Source organism: Ptychodera flava, chromosome 20 (genome assembly GCF_041260155.1).
Source record: "Ptychodera flava strain L36383 chromosome 20, AS_Pfla_20210202, whole genome shotgun sequence".
Taxonomy (NCBI): domain Eukaryota; kingdom Metazoa; phylum Hemichordata; class Enteropneusta; family Ptychoderidae; genus Ptychodera; species Ptychodera flava.
In genome coordinates this window covers 25,634,253-25,650,216 of record NC_091947.1, presented here as the reverse complement: position 1 = coordinate 25,650,216, position 15,964 = coordinate 25,634,253, and the positions used below count along the sequence as shown (strand labels likewise).

General features: G+C 37.6%; 3 protein-coding genes across 7 annotated transcripts in view; all 3 read left to right on the top strand.

The window, feature by feature from the left end:
- LOC139120414 (neuronal acetylcholine receptor subunit alpha-10-like) overlaps positions 1 to 3,538 on the top strand; it is an 89,795-nt gene extending 86,257 nt beyond the window's left edge. For both annotated transcript variants that reach the window (XM_070684813.1, XM_070684814.1), the window contains exon 8: positions 57 to 3,538. In XM_070684813.1, the coding sequence (XP_070540914.1) occupies positions 57 to 655 (599 nt within the window). In that variant the 3' untranslated portion in view covers positions 656 to 3,538. The remainder of the gene's footprint in view (positions 1 to 56) is intronic.
- A 1,234-nt stretch (positions 3,539 to 4,772) lies between these two features.
- LOC139120413 (uncharacterized) lies at positions 4,773 to 9,119 on the top strand. Of its 3 annotated transcripts, none has more exons than XM_070684812.1 (4): positions 4,773 to 4,903; positions 6,455 to 6,568; positions 6,780 to 7,056; positions 7,736 to 9,119. In XM_070684812.1, exons 2-4 carry the CDS (start codon positions 6,542 to 6,544, stop codon positions 7,846 to 7,848), a joined length of 417 nt encoding a protein of 138 aa, XP_070540913.1. In that variant the 5' UTR covers positions 4,773 to 4,903; positions 6,455 to 6,541; the 3' UTR covers positions 7,849 to 9,119. The 3 variants fall into 3 exon arrangements, with proteins under 3 accessions (XP_070540913.1, XP_070540911.1, XP_070540912.1); XM_070684810.1 differs by having other exon boundaries at positions 7,730 to 9,119; XM_070684811.1 differs by lacking the exon at positions 4,773 to 4,903 and adding an exon at positions 4,932 to 5,245 and having other exon boundaries at positions 7,730 to 9,119.
- A 1,549-nt stretch (positions 9,120 to 10,668) lies between these two features.
- Positions 10,669 to 15,710, top strand: LOC139120412 (uncharacterized). Of its 2 annotated transcripts, none has more exons than XM_070684807.1 (4): positions 10,669 to 10,728; positions 13,228 to 13,347; positions 14,071 to 14,347; positions 14,595 to 15,710. In XM_070684807.1, the coding sequence occupies exons 2-4, from the start codon at positions 13,321 to 13,323 to the stop codon at positions 14,696 to 14,698; spliced, it is 408 nt and encodes a 135-aa protein (XP_070540908.1). In that variant the 5' UTR covers positions 10,669 to 10,728; positions 13,228 to 13,320; the 3' UTR covers positions 14,699 to 15,710. The 2 variants fall into 2 exon arrangements, with proteins under 2 accessions (XP_070540908.1, XP_070540910.1); XM_070684809.1 differs by having other exon boundaries at positions 10,671 to 10,740.
- The last annotated feature ends 254 nt before the right edge of the window (positions 15,711 to 15,964 follow it).

The following is a 15,964-nucleotide window of genomic DNA, read 5'->3' as shown; positions in this document are numbered from 1 at the left end:
TATTTTAACTGAAGCAAAGTACATTTTCTTACCCTCTTTTTATCTTTCTCCGATAGGCCAATACTATGCAGGTGTCATGGTGCTCGTATCGCTTTCCATATCCATGTCGGTGGCCGTGCTCAATCTGCATTTCCGTGGGCCGGAGAGCAACCCCGTGCCGCACTGGGTGCGCAAGCTTCTTCTGGGTAGGGTGGCCAGGTTCGTGTTGATTCGCCAGGTGACGTCAACACAGGTCGCGCGGACGAAACGGAAACCTAGCTTCGTCAGGCCGACAAGAAAGCTGGAGCTACTGCCAATGATGGACCTGCACGAGGAGCTGGACAGACCGAATGGCGTCCAGGGAAAGAGACTGGCTCACCACTGTCCCAAGAAGAAAACGGGCTCGACCAAGCAAGGAGGGACAAATGCTAACAAAGTCTTCGATGAGCATCTGTTTATACTTCGGGACCTGCTCGGGGAATTTCGTAGCGTGCGGCAACTCTTCGATGGTAGAACCAAAGAGGGAAAAACGAGTTGTGAATGGAAACAGGTTGCCATGGTCATGGACCGCGTATTTTTGATAATTTATGTCGCGGGGACGTTAATAACCATGCTTATTATTTTCATTCAGATTGATCTTGACTCGAAATTTACCCCGACGCCGTGCACGCAGTGAACATCCAAGAGTACTAGTTTGTATTTGTCTCTCTGTACAACTCAACCACCGTTGATGGCGCTCTGTACGATTTCCCACAGCAATCTCTACGAATGTTCGGGGAGATGCGCATCCTCAAGAAGTTATCGTGTGTGAGGTCGCTTTGAAATTGAGCCCGATCTTCCGATTTTCTGATTGACAGTTAAGAACTGGGTAATAAATGATATGAAAGAGACATTATTCCACTTGGAATAACGGTTAGCGTGACAGGCAACACGTTTTTCTAATTCTGCTCATGACTCAACTGTCATCGTCAACCTCACGGTCAACGAGCAGTGATGAATCCACCGACCCATTCAGGAAATCCATCCAAAATTGAACTATATCGCTTTTGAGCGGGTTATTTGGGTTTCAATCTGAATGTAATCCAGACAGTGCGCGATATTGGCAACTTTTGGCCTAAGAAGGATTTACTTAGCCAATCCGAAAGCCTGGAAATGGCTTAAAGACGTAAAATCGTCAACATCTAACGGTTCACTTGCACGTTCGTGATTTTGTTCTCCCGTGACCTTCAATGTAACCTTTGAACCCCGACCCCCGTGTGACCTATGACATCATGCGGGGTTTCGCTCCGCACATCGAAAGGGTTCGATAAGGGCGGGAAACATAAATATTGTTCAACGTGCTTGACATAGTTTACGAAATACTAAAAAGCAATATTGATTAATCATTTTTTAGAAATTTAAATTCAGTATCGTTGCATCTCAGGGTATAATCCTGAAATGCAATTTGAAATTATACACGACTATTTTTTCTGAATCGAAAAGTGTTCTTAGAGTCTTATATATTTCAGTAACTTTTTTTGAATTTTGGCATGTCAAGTGCACATTTTAATTAAATCACTGTAAAAGTGGCTCTTCAAGGCTACCAGGTTTTGTGTAATAGTAGAGTGAATGTAGGTAATTTTCTGTTTTATGGCAAAATGGGTCACGTAACCATGACATCTACTGAATCTATTTGAAGAATGGCTTTCAAAAAGCGCCCTCACGCGAAGAAAAACAATAAATTACAGTACCGTCATATACAGTACATCAACGGAAACAGTCTATCGGTAAAATATTAACCTTCGTAAAAAAATTGTCGGGGTGATTAATTGCAGTTTTCCTCTCAAGAGTTTTTGTGTAGAATTTGACTGATCTGTTCTTCATAGGACATAGTCCGTTAAAGCCCAGATTTAAAGAAAAACATGGTGAAAGTAGAATTCCTTGCTCAGGTTAAAGTTAAAGCTTAAAGATGGAATGTGATCCATTTAATGTCACATTTAAGCATTGATGTCAAAAAATTGATAGCCTTCAGATGGAGCACGCCACCATTGTCATCATAACATGGAATCTTCCAAAATAATGTTCGAATTATTGAGCGCAATATCTGCACCCTTAGAAATGTTTACAATATCATCCGATTTTGATATTTTTATTTTAATAAGTTTTGGAAGCGAACTTAATTTGGTAAAAAAATTGTCAATTGTTTTGTTGTTGCTTTGAAATTTTATCCGATTATGGAAAACAACACGCTGTGCCGCGACTATCTAGAATGCAAGACATTTACACATGACTCTCGTTTAGAAATGCACTAGAGTGAGATATCACGTGAATTGTAGGTATTTGCATACTGATTTTGTTGCTTATATCCCTTTTCTACGATTCTGTCGTTCTGTATATTCTAAGTGTTGTTTGTTTGAGATTTCACGTATTCATGGAAACGTATATTTTGATGATTCAATTTTTTTTCTCATGAACATTGAGTGTACAGAATAACTTTCAAAATTATAACTCTTTTGATGAAGCATACTTATAACACAATGTGGAATTCGTCTTTGCGGACACGAAATGGAGCAATGAAAGAATATGTGTATTGCTTGAAATCGTTCTAACATTGGTATATATAAAAAGGCAAAAGGCACGGCAGTGCTTATCAAGACGCACTGCCTTTTTACATGTTGGCAAAGTGCCAATTTCGTCTTTATTTTCCATGACATGAAGTATTTTTGAACTGTTACAATAATCATTTACAAGGTCCTACGAGACTAATTCAGAATTCAATATACAGTTTGGATGAAGAAGAGCCTTGAGCGATGTCAGTGAGCACAACTCAAAGTTGACGACAAAGAATGCATCAATGACAGTTTCTCCAAATCTAGACAAATAAAGTGATCAATAAAATGATTTATAAAATGATTTTCTATCACTGGTGAATATCAAAACTATTTCAAGCTTAAGTTGCTTTGTGATATCGTAGATTTTTATTAGTAATTTTGAAATGTGAAACGTTATCGTTTGACTCTAAGATTAAGGTAGAACGCGCCCAGGGGCCAGATATTCGGACTTTCAACTTTCAAACTTTGTCAATTCTTTCCTGGTCTATCATTTGTGGGAGTTCATTTTAAAGCTCATGGTGTAACAACACTTTTCACCGTCTTAGTTTTTCGAACATCGAAAAGTTCATTTTTCTCCATAGAGTTAACACAGGGATGGCGGCCATTTTGAATTTCAGAGTTGGAAAATGTTAGGTAATTGGTTTCTCTAGAACCAAAATTTGCACGGTGACCCCCGTTTTTTATTCTTGATTTGAAAGAGAATTGTTGAAAGATTCCTTGACGAAAGTTTGAGCAAAAGTTTATTTTTTTCCCTTTTGAGGCGCATACTACCTTAAATCATTCTATCTGGATGCGCGATTTTTTTCCGTTTTTGATTATCATGATTGTAATAATTTCACGACATGCAAAGAAGCGATTACTATTGATAAAGTGTGCGAGGAGATCAGATGTTTTGACAAATCAAATAAAACCCGACGATGAAACTTATTCTGACTGTAATATTTGCCGTAAGAATGAGTTTACTCGAATTACCTGTGTGTTTACATCTATTGTGTACCTGTGTATGTATGTATGTATGTATGTATGTATGTATGTATGTATGTATGTATGTATGTATGTATGTATGTATGTATGTATGTATGTATGTATGTATGTATGTATGTATGTATGTATGTATGTATCTATGTATGTATGTATGTATGTATGTATGTATGTATGTATGTATGTATTTATGTATGTATGTATGTATGTATGTATGTATGTATGTAGTATGTATGTATGTATGTATGTATGTGTGTATGTATGTATGTATGTATTACGTACGTACGTACGTATGTATGCAGATTTGGAGTTATGATCGATGGATAACTGTAACTCACCAATTTTTTACATTTTCTCAGTAAAAATTAAAGGGACATTAGCTGTAACTGTTGACTAATTTTTCACTACTCTGTTTCAATGTATTGACTACAGAATTTTAATATAATCCGATCATCATGACCAATGACCGGTGTCTTGCTCGCCAACACAGCCTGTATGCGTGAAATGACCATTGTTATTGTTGATAAATGTATTATAGTCCGGACCTGAATAAAAAAATTAAACAATAACAATGCAGATCTTACTCATGTAGGGTAGATTTATGAGCCAAATATTAGGAATGTCTCCATGGTTCAGGGATCCACACCAGAAACTGGAGATGATACACAGAACAAACAAAATTTTTAAAAAATGACCAAAGTTACAGCTAATGGATCTTTAAAGTAACATAATGAAACTACATTACTTACGCTCATTGCCGTATCTCGAGTAATAGCGAAACCGTGGGCTCATCATCTGCACTCGGACAGGTAGGGATACCATTCTTTGCTGTGCCTGTATTTGCATGCAGCACGAATCACACAGGTGTTTGAAACAGTGTCAAATTTTACACAGCGGGTCAGGTTTCTCGTTTTGACATAATAGAGACAGCCATGATCATCTATATGCCTAAAATAACTCTTAACATAACGACAGATTCCAAAGCGACATCATTTCTGATGTTTTCAACTGGTATACATCATTTTTACTGATATAAAGTGTTCTATGGTTCTGAAAAATTTACACGTTCAGAAATAGTATAAAAGGTGATTTGATGTGTTATTTCTGCGACAGAACATATTAAATTTAAGGTTTTAATCTGAAATACTAGGTCAAGGACACACTAGTTTAATAGTTAAACTAAGCTGGGGCATATTGTGTGACGTTTTCTTTTCAAGTTATGTTAATGCGCACTCAGCGCGGGATCTCTAAAGAAAAAATTGGTGAGTCAGAGCTTAAAATAGCATCCTGAAGAGTATCACGACTGCGTATGCGCTGTTTGGTGTAAGCCTGTCATCCTGGCTGCAAATAAGGTAAAGTCACACTTAAAATTTCGAATTTTTCTGTTGCGCGGTTCACGTACGCTCATTTGTCAATCAGCTGTCTGAGGTTATTGCGGAACGGTCACGATATGTCCTAACCACCAGTGCTCGCGCCAGACGTTTGCACCGGTGTCGACACCTCTAAATTTGGCATAAACAAGCTGTCAATATCCGTGCTATAATTTTGCATTCTGTGAAATACCAGCCGACCTTCGCGCAGTGGAACTTACTAGCAGCAGAACTTGCCTTTAATTGGTAGGAATCTACCTCTTTCTTGATGACCACTAGTCCTTCAAGTTGAAGTAGCTGTCCATGATAGGTAGTATTGTGTAGGTGAGTTGTATCTAATTCAAGCCGATTACGACAATAGCCGGCGCTTAAGTAGGTCATTCGGTTGACGGCTCCATGACATTCACCTTACTTCAACCATAAATATTATCACAATATTTAGTATCAGTCAAAACCTACTGCTCAACATTTATCGTGCGACGTTCAAAAAAGACAATTATTGCAGTTCTTTTAACAATATCCTTTTATTTTGCGGTATACAATGATATTCATATGCCGCTTGATTGTGCCAATAAATACTGCGTCATGGCGGTTTTAGCTACTACTCATTGTTGCTTGACTTAGGGTCAGGTGCCCTCTCGTTGGCGGGGAACAGCTATTGCATAAAGAATGTTGACAAGATTAAGAGGGCATAAGAGGCGGGAGCGCGTGTTGCTGGCTTTTAAATAAGATGAATTATATTTGGCTGTTGTTTTAATATGTAGTTAATACCATAATTCAGACATGGTTGCCCGTGAGACAAGACTGTACAGTCTCCAGTCCTAAAGTTAAGAGTTTTCTTCCGTAACCCAAGCATTATCGTAGGGTCAATAAATATAACAACTGTTTAGAAGTTAGCAATGGTACAATTAATGGCGGCTGCTCAACACAACCCAATAGTCTCGAAAACTACCCCACATACGTACACGTAAGCGGTGTTGGATACCTTCCGAAAAGAAAATGTACGCATGTCTGAAAATTGGTGAGGCAGAAGCCAACGCTCTCGGGAGTGTCCGAAAGCAACTGTTGCGATGCACTTGCAAAATTGCCATAATGTATAACTTTACATAGGTAAAACTGAGTGAGAATTTTCAAAGTGAGAGAGCATAACAAGAAACTATTCCCGACGATTGAGTCACTTTTTTGCCTTCCTGATGGTTGACGTTGTCAAAACGTGGAATCACGATCATATTTTGCCTTCAAAATTATTATTTATTCTAGGAGTGGAGTTGGTAGAGTATGTCTTACTTCTTCAGAATTTCACACCCTTTTCTATCATGTGGACTTTTTTTTTCAAATGGGCAGGTCTGAACTTCTTAAATAATTTTTTTTTGTCATATTCATTTCTTTTTTGTCTATCCTTTTGGATGAATACTTTACAGAAACGTTTTAACTGGAAGTTGACTCTATGGCGCTGTTACCTCTACTTGTTGTGGAGTGTTTGGCACTTTCATTGTTTACTGTGTTCCCATGATATTTGCTCTTTGTTCCTAGATGACAAGCTGATGGCAGCCTGACAGACGTTTCCGCTGCAGGATTCCTAAAGCTTTTAGCTGCATTTGTTGTACCCTGATATTACAAATGTCGCGTAGCAGGGGAAACTTAAGCGTAAGTGTGTTAACAACTCAACTCTGTTTATAGAGTGTAGTTATCATTTAAAAACAAATATTGTAAAATTCGACTGATAATCTTTGTGCTTTATTTTTTTCTTCATTGTCGTCATGTAATAATTTTTGAAAGTATTTCTGACTGCTTGCAAAGTTACCACAGGGTATAGAGTGAGAGGGATTTAATTCTTTTCCATCTTGCCTTGATGTAGGTCAATGTGACATTACCCATGTCCACTAGCGAATACTGGTCAAGCCCTTGTGAAGGTGAAAATTTCACAAACATGAAAAAGATCGATGACCTCGTCGCCAGGGGACTTCACCTGACGCCCGACGAGTATGGAAATGTCGATGACCTTAAAAAGACCCTTGAAAGGCGCACCAACATACCAGCACACAGCTGGCAGGTTAGGGACGAACATGGAAGAAAAGTCAAGAAAACAACACCTGGAGGGCGCTACTCAGCGTCACCCGTCAATCCAAACGAGGGTACGTTTCGTGATCAGATCACTAATTGACAAAGAAAGGGCGACCTCCCATTTGTATTAAGGTATAATATAATGTACCTTGGGGAGACATATTCGGACTGTCAAATTTTTACAATTCTTTTCTGATCTACCACTTGTGGGGCTCATTTTAAAGCTCTTAGAGTAAGAAAAATTTCCATCGTCTTAGGTGTTTGAAAATCGAAAATTTTATTCTCCTCATATATTTAACACAGGGTTGGCGGCCATTTTGAATTTCATATATTGAGTTCAAAATGTTGACAATTTGTTTCCATTGTACCAAACTTTGCATGGTGACCCCTCAATTTTATTCTTGATTTGGTGAAAGAATGGTTGAAAGTTTCATTGTGGAAAATTTTAGCAAAAGTTAAAGTCTTTCACTTTCGAGAAGCATACTACCTTAAAATACTGCCGATCCAAAAGACATGAGCATAAAAGAAGTGTTCTCCGAGGCGGGTAAAACTTTTCCCAGATTTCGAACCATTACAACCTGCAAAATAACATAAAAACTACACGATGCATGTAACTGGTTACTAGAGGCCATGCTACATTTTAAAGAAAAACACATTTGTGTATATTTTTTCGTAATTTGTGATCATGCCGATCTTCCACAAACATAAATATAACTCAGCATTGATCATATATTCTTGGTTCAGATACAGATTCTCAAGACGAAGACAGCGATGCAGAGGCAAAGGCTTTATGTCACATGTATGAAGATTCACTTCGACTTCAAGATTCAAGTCATGAAGACCTTGCAACTTGTGAAGATTAGACGTCAGCTTTCCGAAAGTCGGTGCGCCTGTCAGCTGAAAACGATTTTGGAACAGCGACGTTCAAAAAACTACCAACGTTTTTGTTCAAATTGCCCTTTCAATATTTTGCGGATAAAACAGGGCATATGCTTTTAAAGCATGCCACTTTTGCAGCTTAGAAGTGGTCTATACTCGGTATCAAACCGTTTTCATAAATCAATTCTCCTTGTTTCATGTGTTTGTTTTGTTCTGATTTCTTCATGACGAAGGACGCCCTCTGCCGCTGGTCAACAAAAGATATGTTGATTTGATATGACACTGTTTATCGCTTATATTATTTACATTTAACTTCCGTCCAAGACAATATTTACAAGTCTGACATTTTATTTCATTGCTACAATTGCTGATGGAGATGTGCCACAAAATATTCACACGTTTCTGTTTCATATAAACGCTGAACACGGACATCTTAGAGTTGTGCGGAAACACCAAAGATTTAAATTTTAGTGTCGAGATGTTTATATAAACTAATTTACGATATGTAATCTGGTATTACATTATTGTATTTTTTTGTACGTTAAGTTCTATATGTTTGAGTGTGTTGATTTTTTTCTGTCAGAAAATTCCTTTTTGTCCAGGAATTTTCCATGTTTGTTGTAGAAATCCGTCCATATTCAAGCCGTCGATAAAATCTTGAAAGAAATAGTGAGTTGAAGTGTGTGTTAAACTTATATTGCAACATTTTACAAGTGGTATGGCCACAAACTGATGACGTCAAAGATGTGTGTGCGTATGGTAATGAGGTCAAAGGTTACGTTCTAAAAGGTGATAGATTATTTTTCGGGGTAAGAGTTAGGAATTGGGGCTTGGAAACGTAGGGGAAATGATTGAAAAGAAGGGACCCAATTTTCACTATCTTAACTCAAAATTGTCGGAACAGAACGAGAGTAAGCCTTCGCTCTGTTCCGACAATGTGGTCAGTTAACCTCAATTCCTTGCTCCTACTGTGCTTCACCCGACACAAAATGTAAGCAGTCAAAAATTCTGAAAGCGATTGGAAGGAAGTGGAAATTTATTTCATTTTAACATTATATGTTAGTCAGTGCCGTAATCACAAGGCATCTATGTTTTGTGTACGGCGATTTTGACATCATCAGTTTGTGGCAATACCACTTGTAAAATAGTGCCTCAAGTTTACCACCAGACATGGTGCCACGCTTGTTCATAAATAGCGTGTGTTACGTGAAACTGACAGCTGGTAAACAGGATGACTATATATATATATATATATATATATATATATATATATATATATATATATATATATATATATATATATATATATATATATATATATATATACATATATATATATATATATATATATATATATATATATATATATATATATATATATATATATATGTAATTTATAAGCAAGAATTGTCTTCTGTATTTCAAAAATCAGTGTATAATGTACAAGAGTGTACTTTGCCTTTTTTGTAACGTATCTGTGTTGTAAATAATAAAGTTATAAGATATATTGATCGCACTATGTTCTTAAGTATCCATAGAAAAAAGTGCACTCATATATATATATATATATATATATATATATATATATATATATATATATATATATATATATATATATATATATATATATATTGTGTATACAGAATATACATAGGCAGACACAGACAGACCGACAGACCTACAGGGACACTGACAGGGAAAGAAGGGCAGACAGACAGACAGACAGACAGACAGACAGACAGACAGACAGACAGACAGCATGCAGCAGATAGATAGACACATTGATAGGTGGATGGATGAACAGGAAAGGTAATAGAAGATTAGTTGTATATGTGAAAAAATATGATAAATGTCGAACTGACTGCCAATCGCTCTCAATGTTCAGACCTGGAGTTACCGCACAGCGCCCCAACGCTGAATTTAAAAGATTCACGTTACAGCCCCTGTCCGCGACTAAAATAATCGGATATATGACAGTTCTTAGATTGCGTCTACTCAAAATTAGAAATATGGTCATTTTCTTCTTATTTTTCATATTTGGGATCTGATGAATTATGACAACAAAAATAAACAGGAAAAGGTGTTCCCGTCCAACTTTTTGAGTTATAAACTGAGGGTTCCGAACTACCCCTAACCCAGATTTTTTTCAATTACAAACAGGCACTCATTTCGAACGATTTAAGCAAATAGCATGCCCAAAACTTGTCAAGGAATATTGTCATTTTTCTGATTTTAGTATATACTGAGTTTTTTAATGTTTATTCTAATGACAAAAATAAACAGGATAGGGAGTTCTCCTCTTACTTTTAGAGTTAGGGGGTCATGAAGTACCCATACCCCGTGCTTTTTCAACTGCAGCCGGGCTGACGATTTAGTAATTTTTCTTTAATTTCAGCAAAACAAACGGCTAAAGGTTGTTAGGGAACATAGTCCTTTTTATGATTTTTGAATATGATGTTTAGGTAAGTGAATAAACAAGAAAAAAAAAGACGAGAAAGGGTAGTGTTCCATCCTGCTTTTGAGATACATCAAAACTGCTGACTCAGCATTTTGTTTACAGGTTCTTTTGTACAGAAAGGAATAATCTTTGCATTTTATCTTTCAATGTAGCACAGTGACACAACATTTTGAATATAATTTTCAAAAAGATTTCTTATTCCGAGTCTTTTGTAAATGTTTCAAGCCAACATTGTAAGGATGTTTTCTTGCACTTCGACATGAACACGAATGGAATGGACTTGATTGCGCTATCCATGGGTAGTCCCCTTAGTACCTTAAAATAGCGCCTGACGAATATGTTTTGCACATGCGCAGAAATATGCTCTAATGTGATGATTGAGCGGGACATCCTTGCTGCAAATGAGGTAAAATAATCCGTAAGTTCTGATTTTTTTGTGCATTAATTTTCAATAACTGTGAAGAAACGTCACGAGACGTTCACCCAGGATACTGAATCCGCCACGCCCGCTTGTTGCGTTGCTCACCGTCGTATGCGCGTACCCTCAATATTATTGCGAAACTTCTCGCTCGCAACTCGCTAATGCACACGTTGACGTCACGCGCTATATTATTGTGTTCGGTGAAATACCAACTAATTTTTCGCATCAGTAGACTCCACTCAGAACTTATAGTAGCAGAGCCTAGTGTGAAATCAGCTTCTGTTTTGGTGACAAACGTCATAGAATTTGCCGTCCATGTGATGTTTTTATATTATTATAGACGAGTTCTACACATTTCAAACCGGCTGTATGTCCGCAGCCAGCGCTTAAATAACTAGGTCAATCTCTGTCGACGTTTGTGTGTATATTCAACTGACTTCAACCATGAACTTTAAAGTGTGAGTCAAAAGAAACTGCACAATATTTCTCGACGTGAAAAAAATTTAATTTTGCGTTTCCTTTGACATTAGTTTGTTTCTTTAGAGTTGTGTCACGATGTTAAATGCTACTTATGCGAATAACAACTGCGTCATAGCTATTGTCCTGTTCAGTCTTGCGTGAATTGGGGTCAGGTGTCTTCTTGGTCCCTGAGAACACCTATTGTCTATGTTGAATAGATTAAGAAGGCAAAAGGTACTACAGCACGTGTTTCGGGCGTTTGAAAAACGGTAAATATTTGAGTAGGATTCGCTTCATTAAGTAGTAAATACCGTAATTCACACAGCGGCGTCCGCGAGACAGAATTATACAGTCTGCAGCCTTTAGGTATAATCCACCTCGGTGACAGATATTTTGAGTGTCAGCTTTTTAGCGTTAACACAGGGATGGCGGCCATTTTGAATTTCAAATATCGGTGAATGTTAGGGACCGTTCAGTTTTTACGGCCGGGGGGCGGCAAAATCTAGGGGGGGGGGTCATCGTAATTTTGGAATCCGCGAAGGGGGTCATCGCTTTTTCACTGGTAGGAAAGGGGGGTCACCACATTTTCAAAAACATAATACTTACAATAAAGTTCACTTTATGCCATGGTCAGACCGCCTTCGGCGGCCCACTACAATAAATATACTTTATGTGGCGGCCCACTACAATAAATTGACTTTATGTATATACCGGCGGGCCACCTGTGGTGGCCCACTAGAATAAAGTTGACTTTACGTAATGGCCCATGACCCTCTTAACCGGAGGGCTGCCTTTGGCGAACCACTCCAATAAATTTTACTATATACAATGTCCATGGACATGAGTTGTATGAGGAAATGAAGTTAAAAATTGCCTTACAGTCGTCCTAGTTAACAGACGTTTGCATGGATTTGGCTGAGAAGTTTTTGCACTGGAATCTCTGTTACAAGAATAAAGTGCGCCGCGTACCGGAGTTCAAATCCAAACCGTGCTGGTAAATTTGACATATAGGTTTTGGTTATTTTTCAGCAGGGGGGGTCATCAAATATTTTCGTCTGACAAAGGGGGGGGGTCATCTTTTTTTCACGAAAAATGCAGGGGGTCTATATTTTTTGAACACCGGCGACAAGCTTTTGCCGCCATCCCCCGGCCGTAAAACTGAACGGTCCCTTAGGTAATCTGTTTCTTTAGGACTTAACTTTGCACTGTGACCCTGATTTTTATTCTTGATTTGGTGAGAGATTGGTTGAAAGTTTCACTGTGAGGAAAGTTTGACTTAGGAAAGTCTACAACTTTCGAGGCACATATTACCTTAAACTATAGAGTTATTTCATAATCTAAAATATTCAAATCAATGTTAAAACGGGTATGATAAACAAAAGAAATGTTCAGAAACACAACTTATCCCCAATTAATAATGCAGTAATGAGTGCCATCCACAAAACGCAAGTGCGCATGTCTGAAAACGGGAGGGGGTATGTGAACTCCCTCTGGTAGTCAGAAAAGCTGCATTTGAAATTACACGTCATTTTAGTTCGCATTGGCGAAATTCCAAATCTGTAATACTTTACATGGGAAAATTTGGCTGAGACATTTGAAAGGAGAGGAGATGGACTACCGTTTTCCATCGTCGCCTCTGAAATCTCATTTTCTGTCCAAATTGATGACCATTGGATCATGAGAGAGATGTTGAGGAGGAAAAATTCCTTTTAGCTTCTAATCTTTGATTTATTTTTGGCGAGGAAAGTACATGTAGGGTACGCCATAGTTTTCCGAAATTTCTCACGTTTTCCTGCTATGTGATCTATCCACAAAACGAGCAGGTCTAAACTTCTGAAACAATCTTGATTCCATACTTTTCCTCGTTTTCACTACTTGCACCTGTACTGTGAGTCACCCCTAATCAAGAGAGTCACCAGAAGTTCGCTGTATCCTGTTGTGTTTATTATATGCTAACATCAGTGGAATACTTGGTATTCTGTCGTTTGCTTTGTTTATGATATTTGTTCTTTATTTTCATTTTAGCTGACAGGCTGATTGCGAGCGGACAGACATCTCCGTTGCGGTTTTTGTGTTGTCAAAACGCTGCATTGGTGCTGTTCTGCCCTGAAATTACAGATGTCTTGCAGCGAGCGTAACGTTTATGTAAGTGTGCCATGGAGTGATTTATTCAACGAATAAAACTGTACAAAATATCAATTGATATTTTGGATTTGGAGCAGTCCAAACAAATTTCTCGGGTTAATTAATTATCAGAGTGACACAATCGATAGGTGAACTTTGACATAATTGGTCGAAACTTTGTGATTGAATTACAATGATGAAAACGTCAATATAGGGACTGTGACCTTTGAAATTAGTAACCATTTATTTGTAAATATTTGTCCCTCACAGCGCCATCTACGTTCAATATGTGATTGAACGCATGATCTCACAATAAAGTATTACGCTAATGTCTAGCGTCTGGCATGAAGAAAGTAATACAGACACTGGCCAATCTATTGTGGGTCTAGCTCATTTAATTGTAACTGAGTCATTCACTGTTAGAGTTAAAGTATATATCCCTGTTAAAGTTTAACAGGGATATATACTTTCGTGTACTATAGATGAATCCGTAGAAATCGTAATTTTCGTTTTCTTTATGAAATCAAATTTCGACAATGAATACTCGGCAAACGTAAACGTGCAATCAAAAATAGGTAAGCGAGTATTTCAGTAACCTTTGAATGTGATCGTCTGTCATCTTTATGATTTATCAGGTTTTTATTGACATAATTTATTTTCTTAAAGTACTTCTGCAAGCTTCTTAAGTGATTACGAGATAAACTGAGAGGAATTCAAACATTTCTCTGTCTCTCTTCGGTGTAGCTCAATGTGACACTACCAATGTCCACTTTGGAATACTGGTCGAGACCTTGTGGAGGTGAGAATTTCACAAACATGGAAGGAGTCGATGACCTCAGGGCTAAGGGACTCCTCCTTACATCCGACGAGTACAAAAATGTCTATGACCTGAAAAAGACCCTTGAAAGGCGCACCGCTATACCAGCAGACAGGTGGCAGGTTAGAGACGAACATGGAAGAAGAGTCAAGAAAACAACACCCGGAGGGCGCTATTCAGCATCACCTGTACAACCGGGCGAAGGTACGTCTCATGATAGTCGGAGAGCGGGCACACAACTCTTTATATTGAATATTGTTGATCTAACGCTTTTGTGTATACAGGAAAGATCTTTCGAAGCTGCTCTGTTCATCGTCTAAATTGCTCATTGAAGCTCTGCCATGGGAAACACACATTTGTGTTCATTTTAGGGTTATTATATAATAACGATTATCCACACCATGACACAAAAAGTTGACTGAGGATTGATGTATTCTTATACCAATTTCAGAAACGAGTTCGGATACGGATTCCCCGGACGAAGCAGAGGAGGGTGGTTCATACAAAAAATATGAGGAGTTTCTGCGACTTAAAGATTCAAGTTGTGAAAACTAGACGTAGGATTTCTCAGTAGACAATGTTGGTTAGACTAGCCGCCAGTCGCCTGGCTTTTTCTGGCAGCTGAGTTAATGGCTGTGGGTCAAGGCGTTCATCCAACGATATATAAAACAGCCTACCACTTAGTGAGACAGTCTGCTGAAGTTTAGTCCTTCAATTTATTCTGTTTTTGATAAATTAATATGCCCACAGACTTGAAGCAAGTGTAACTGTTGGTTTAAAAAGTTTCGTATCAAGAACGCTCGAAGACAAGTATTTTTTGTCCAATGGCCTCCAAAGTATTTTCCGATTAAACGAGTCATGTGTGCTCAGTCAACGTACCATATAGTATTACATTTAGACTTTAACATTAGACTTTTCGTCTATCTCTTTACAAAAAAAAATGCGGGAGCTTCTGTGATTTCATTTTAGAGAATGGCGCCCTCTACCCCTGGTTAGACGCGACACTTTACACTATTTACATTATTTACATTTGACTTCCGTCCTGGTTAGCATTTACAGTTTTTGACCTTTCATTGCCGCCGTTGTTTGAGGAGATGTGTTATGCAGTATTTACAAATCTATATTTTTCAAGTGCACGCTGTACGCAGATATTTATGAATTGTATGAATGCAGCGAAGATTTTTTTTATTTTATGATCAAGATGTATCTATATTTAGATAAATTATTCAAACATGTTTTGCTTGCCATGGCGTGATTGATTTTTCTTCTCGAAACATACTTTTGTGACATCTGATTTGAATTTGTTTATTTTTAAGGTTTTTGAGGATAACGCTTTTCGTGAAGGTACTTTTCATGTTAGTTGTGGAAGTCCGTCCATATTGAAACTGCCAATGAAAGTATTCAAAGAAACAATGAGGTTGGAAGCATGTGACAGGCTGACTTTGTATTTATATATGGTGTGATTTTGTGAAAAGTTCACCCATTGTATCGTGTCCAAAATTTTCAATCTATTGTAATGTACAGTATATATCTTGTATACGATAAAATCTATTGATTTATTGACAAATTGTGTTCTTATGTATACATAGATATTTCAATATTCAATTCGAACGAGTTTGCACACACACACACAATATATATATATATATATATATATATATATATATATATATATATATATATATATATATGATATATGTCCGTTTGTCCATGTGTCCGTGTCTGTCTGCGTCTGTCTGCGTGTATGTGTCTGTGTTTAGAGAGATCGATTGATTGATATATAATATAAATACTTTGATTGACAGATATGGATAGTACAGA

What these genes read in the sequence shown, in the direction of transcription:
- LOC139120412 (XM_070684807.1), top strand. Translation starts at nt 13,321, where the DNA reads ATGTCTTGCAGCGAGCGTAACGTTTAT. An exon ending in GCAGCGAGCGTAACGTTTAT is followed by an intron (nt 13,348 to 14,070) that starts GTAAGTGTGCCA and finishes TCTTCGGTGTAG; the next exon opens with CTCAATGTGACACTACCAAT. An exon ending in ACCTGTACAACCGGGCGAAG is followed by an intron (nt 14,348 to 14,594) that starts GTACGTCTCATG and finishes TACCAATTTCAG; the next exon opens with AAACGAGTTCGGATACGGAT.
- LOC139120413 (XM_070684810.1), top strand. Translation starts at nt 6,542, where the DNA reads ATGTCGCGTAGCAGGGGAAACTTAAGC. An exon ending in GTAGCAGGGGAAACTTAAGC is followed by an intron (nt 6,569 to 6,779) that starts GTAAGTGTGTTA and finishes GCCTTGATGTAG; the next exon opens with GTCAATGTGACATTACCCAT. An exon ending in ACCCGTCAATCCAAACGAGG is followed by an intron (nt 7,057 to 7,729) that starts GTACGTTTCGTG and finishes TTCTTGGTTCAG; the next exon opens with ATACAGATTCTCAAGACGAA.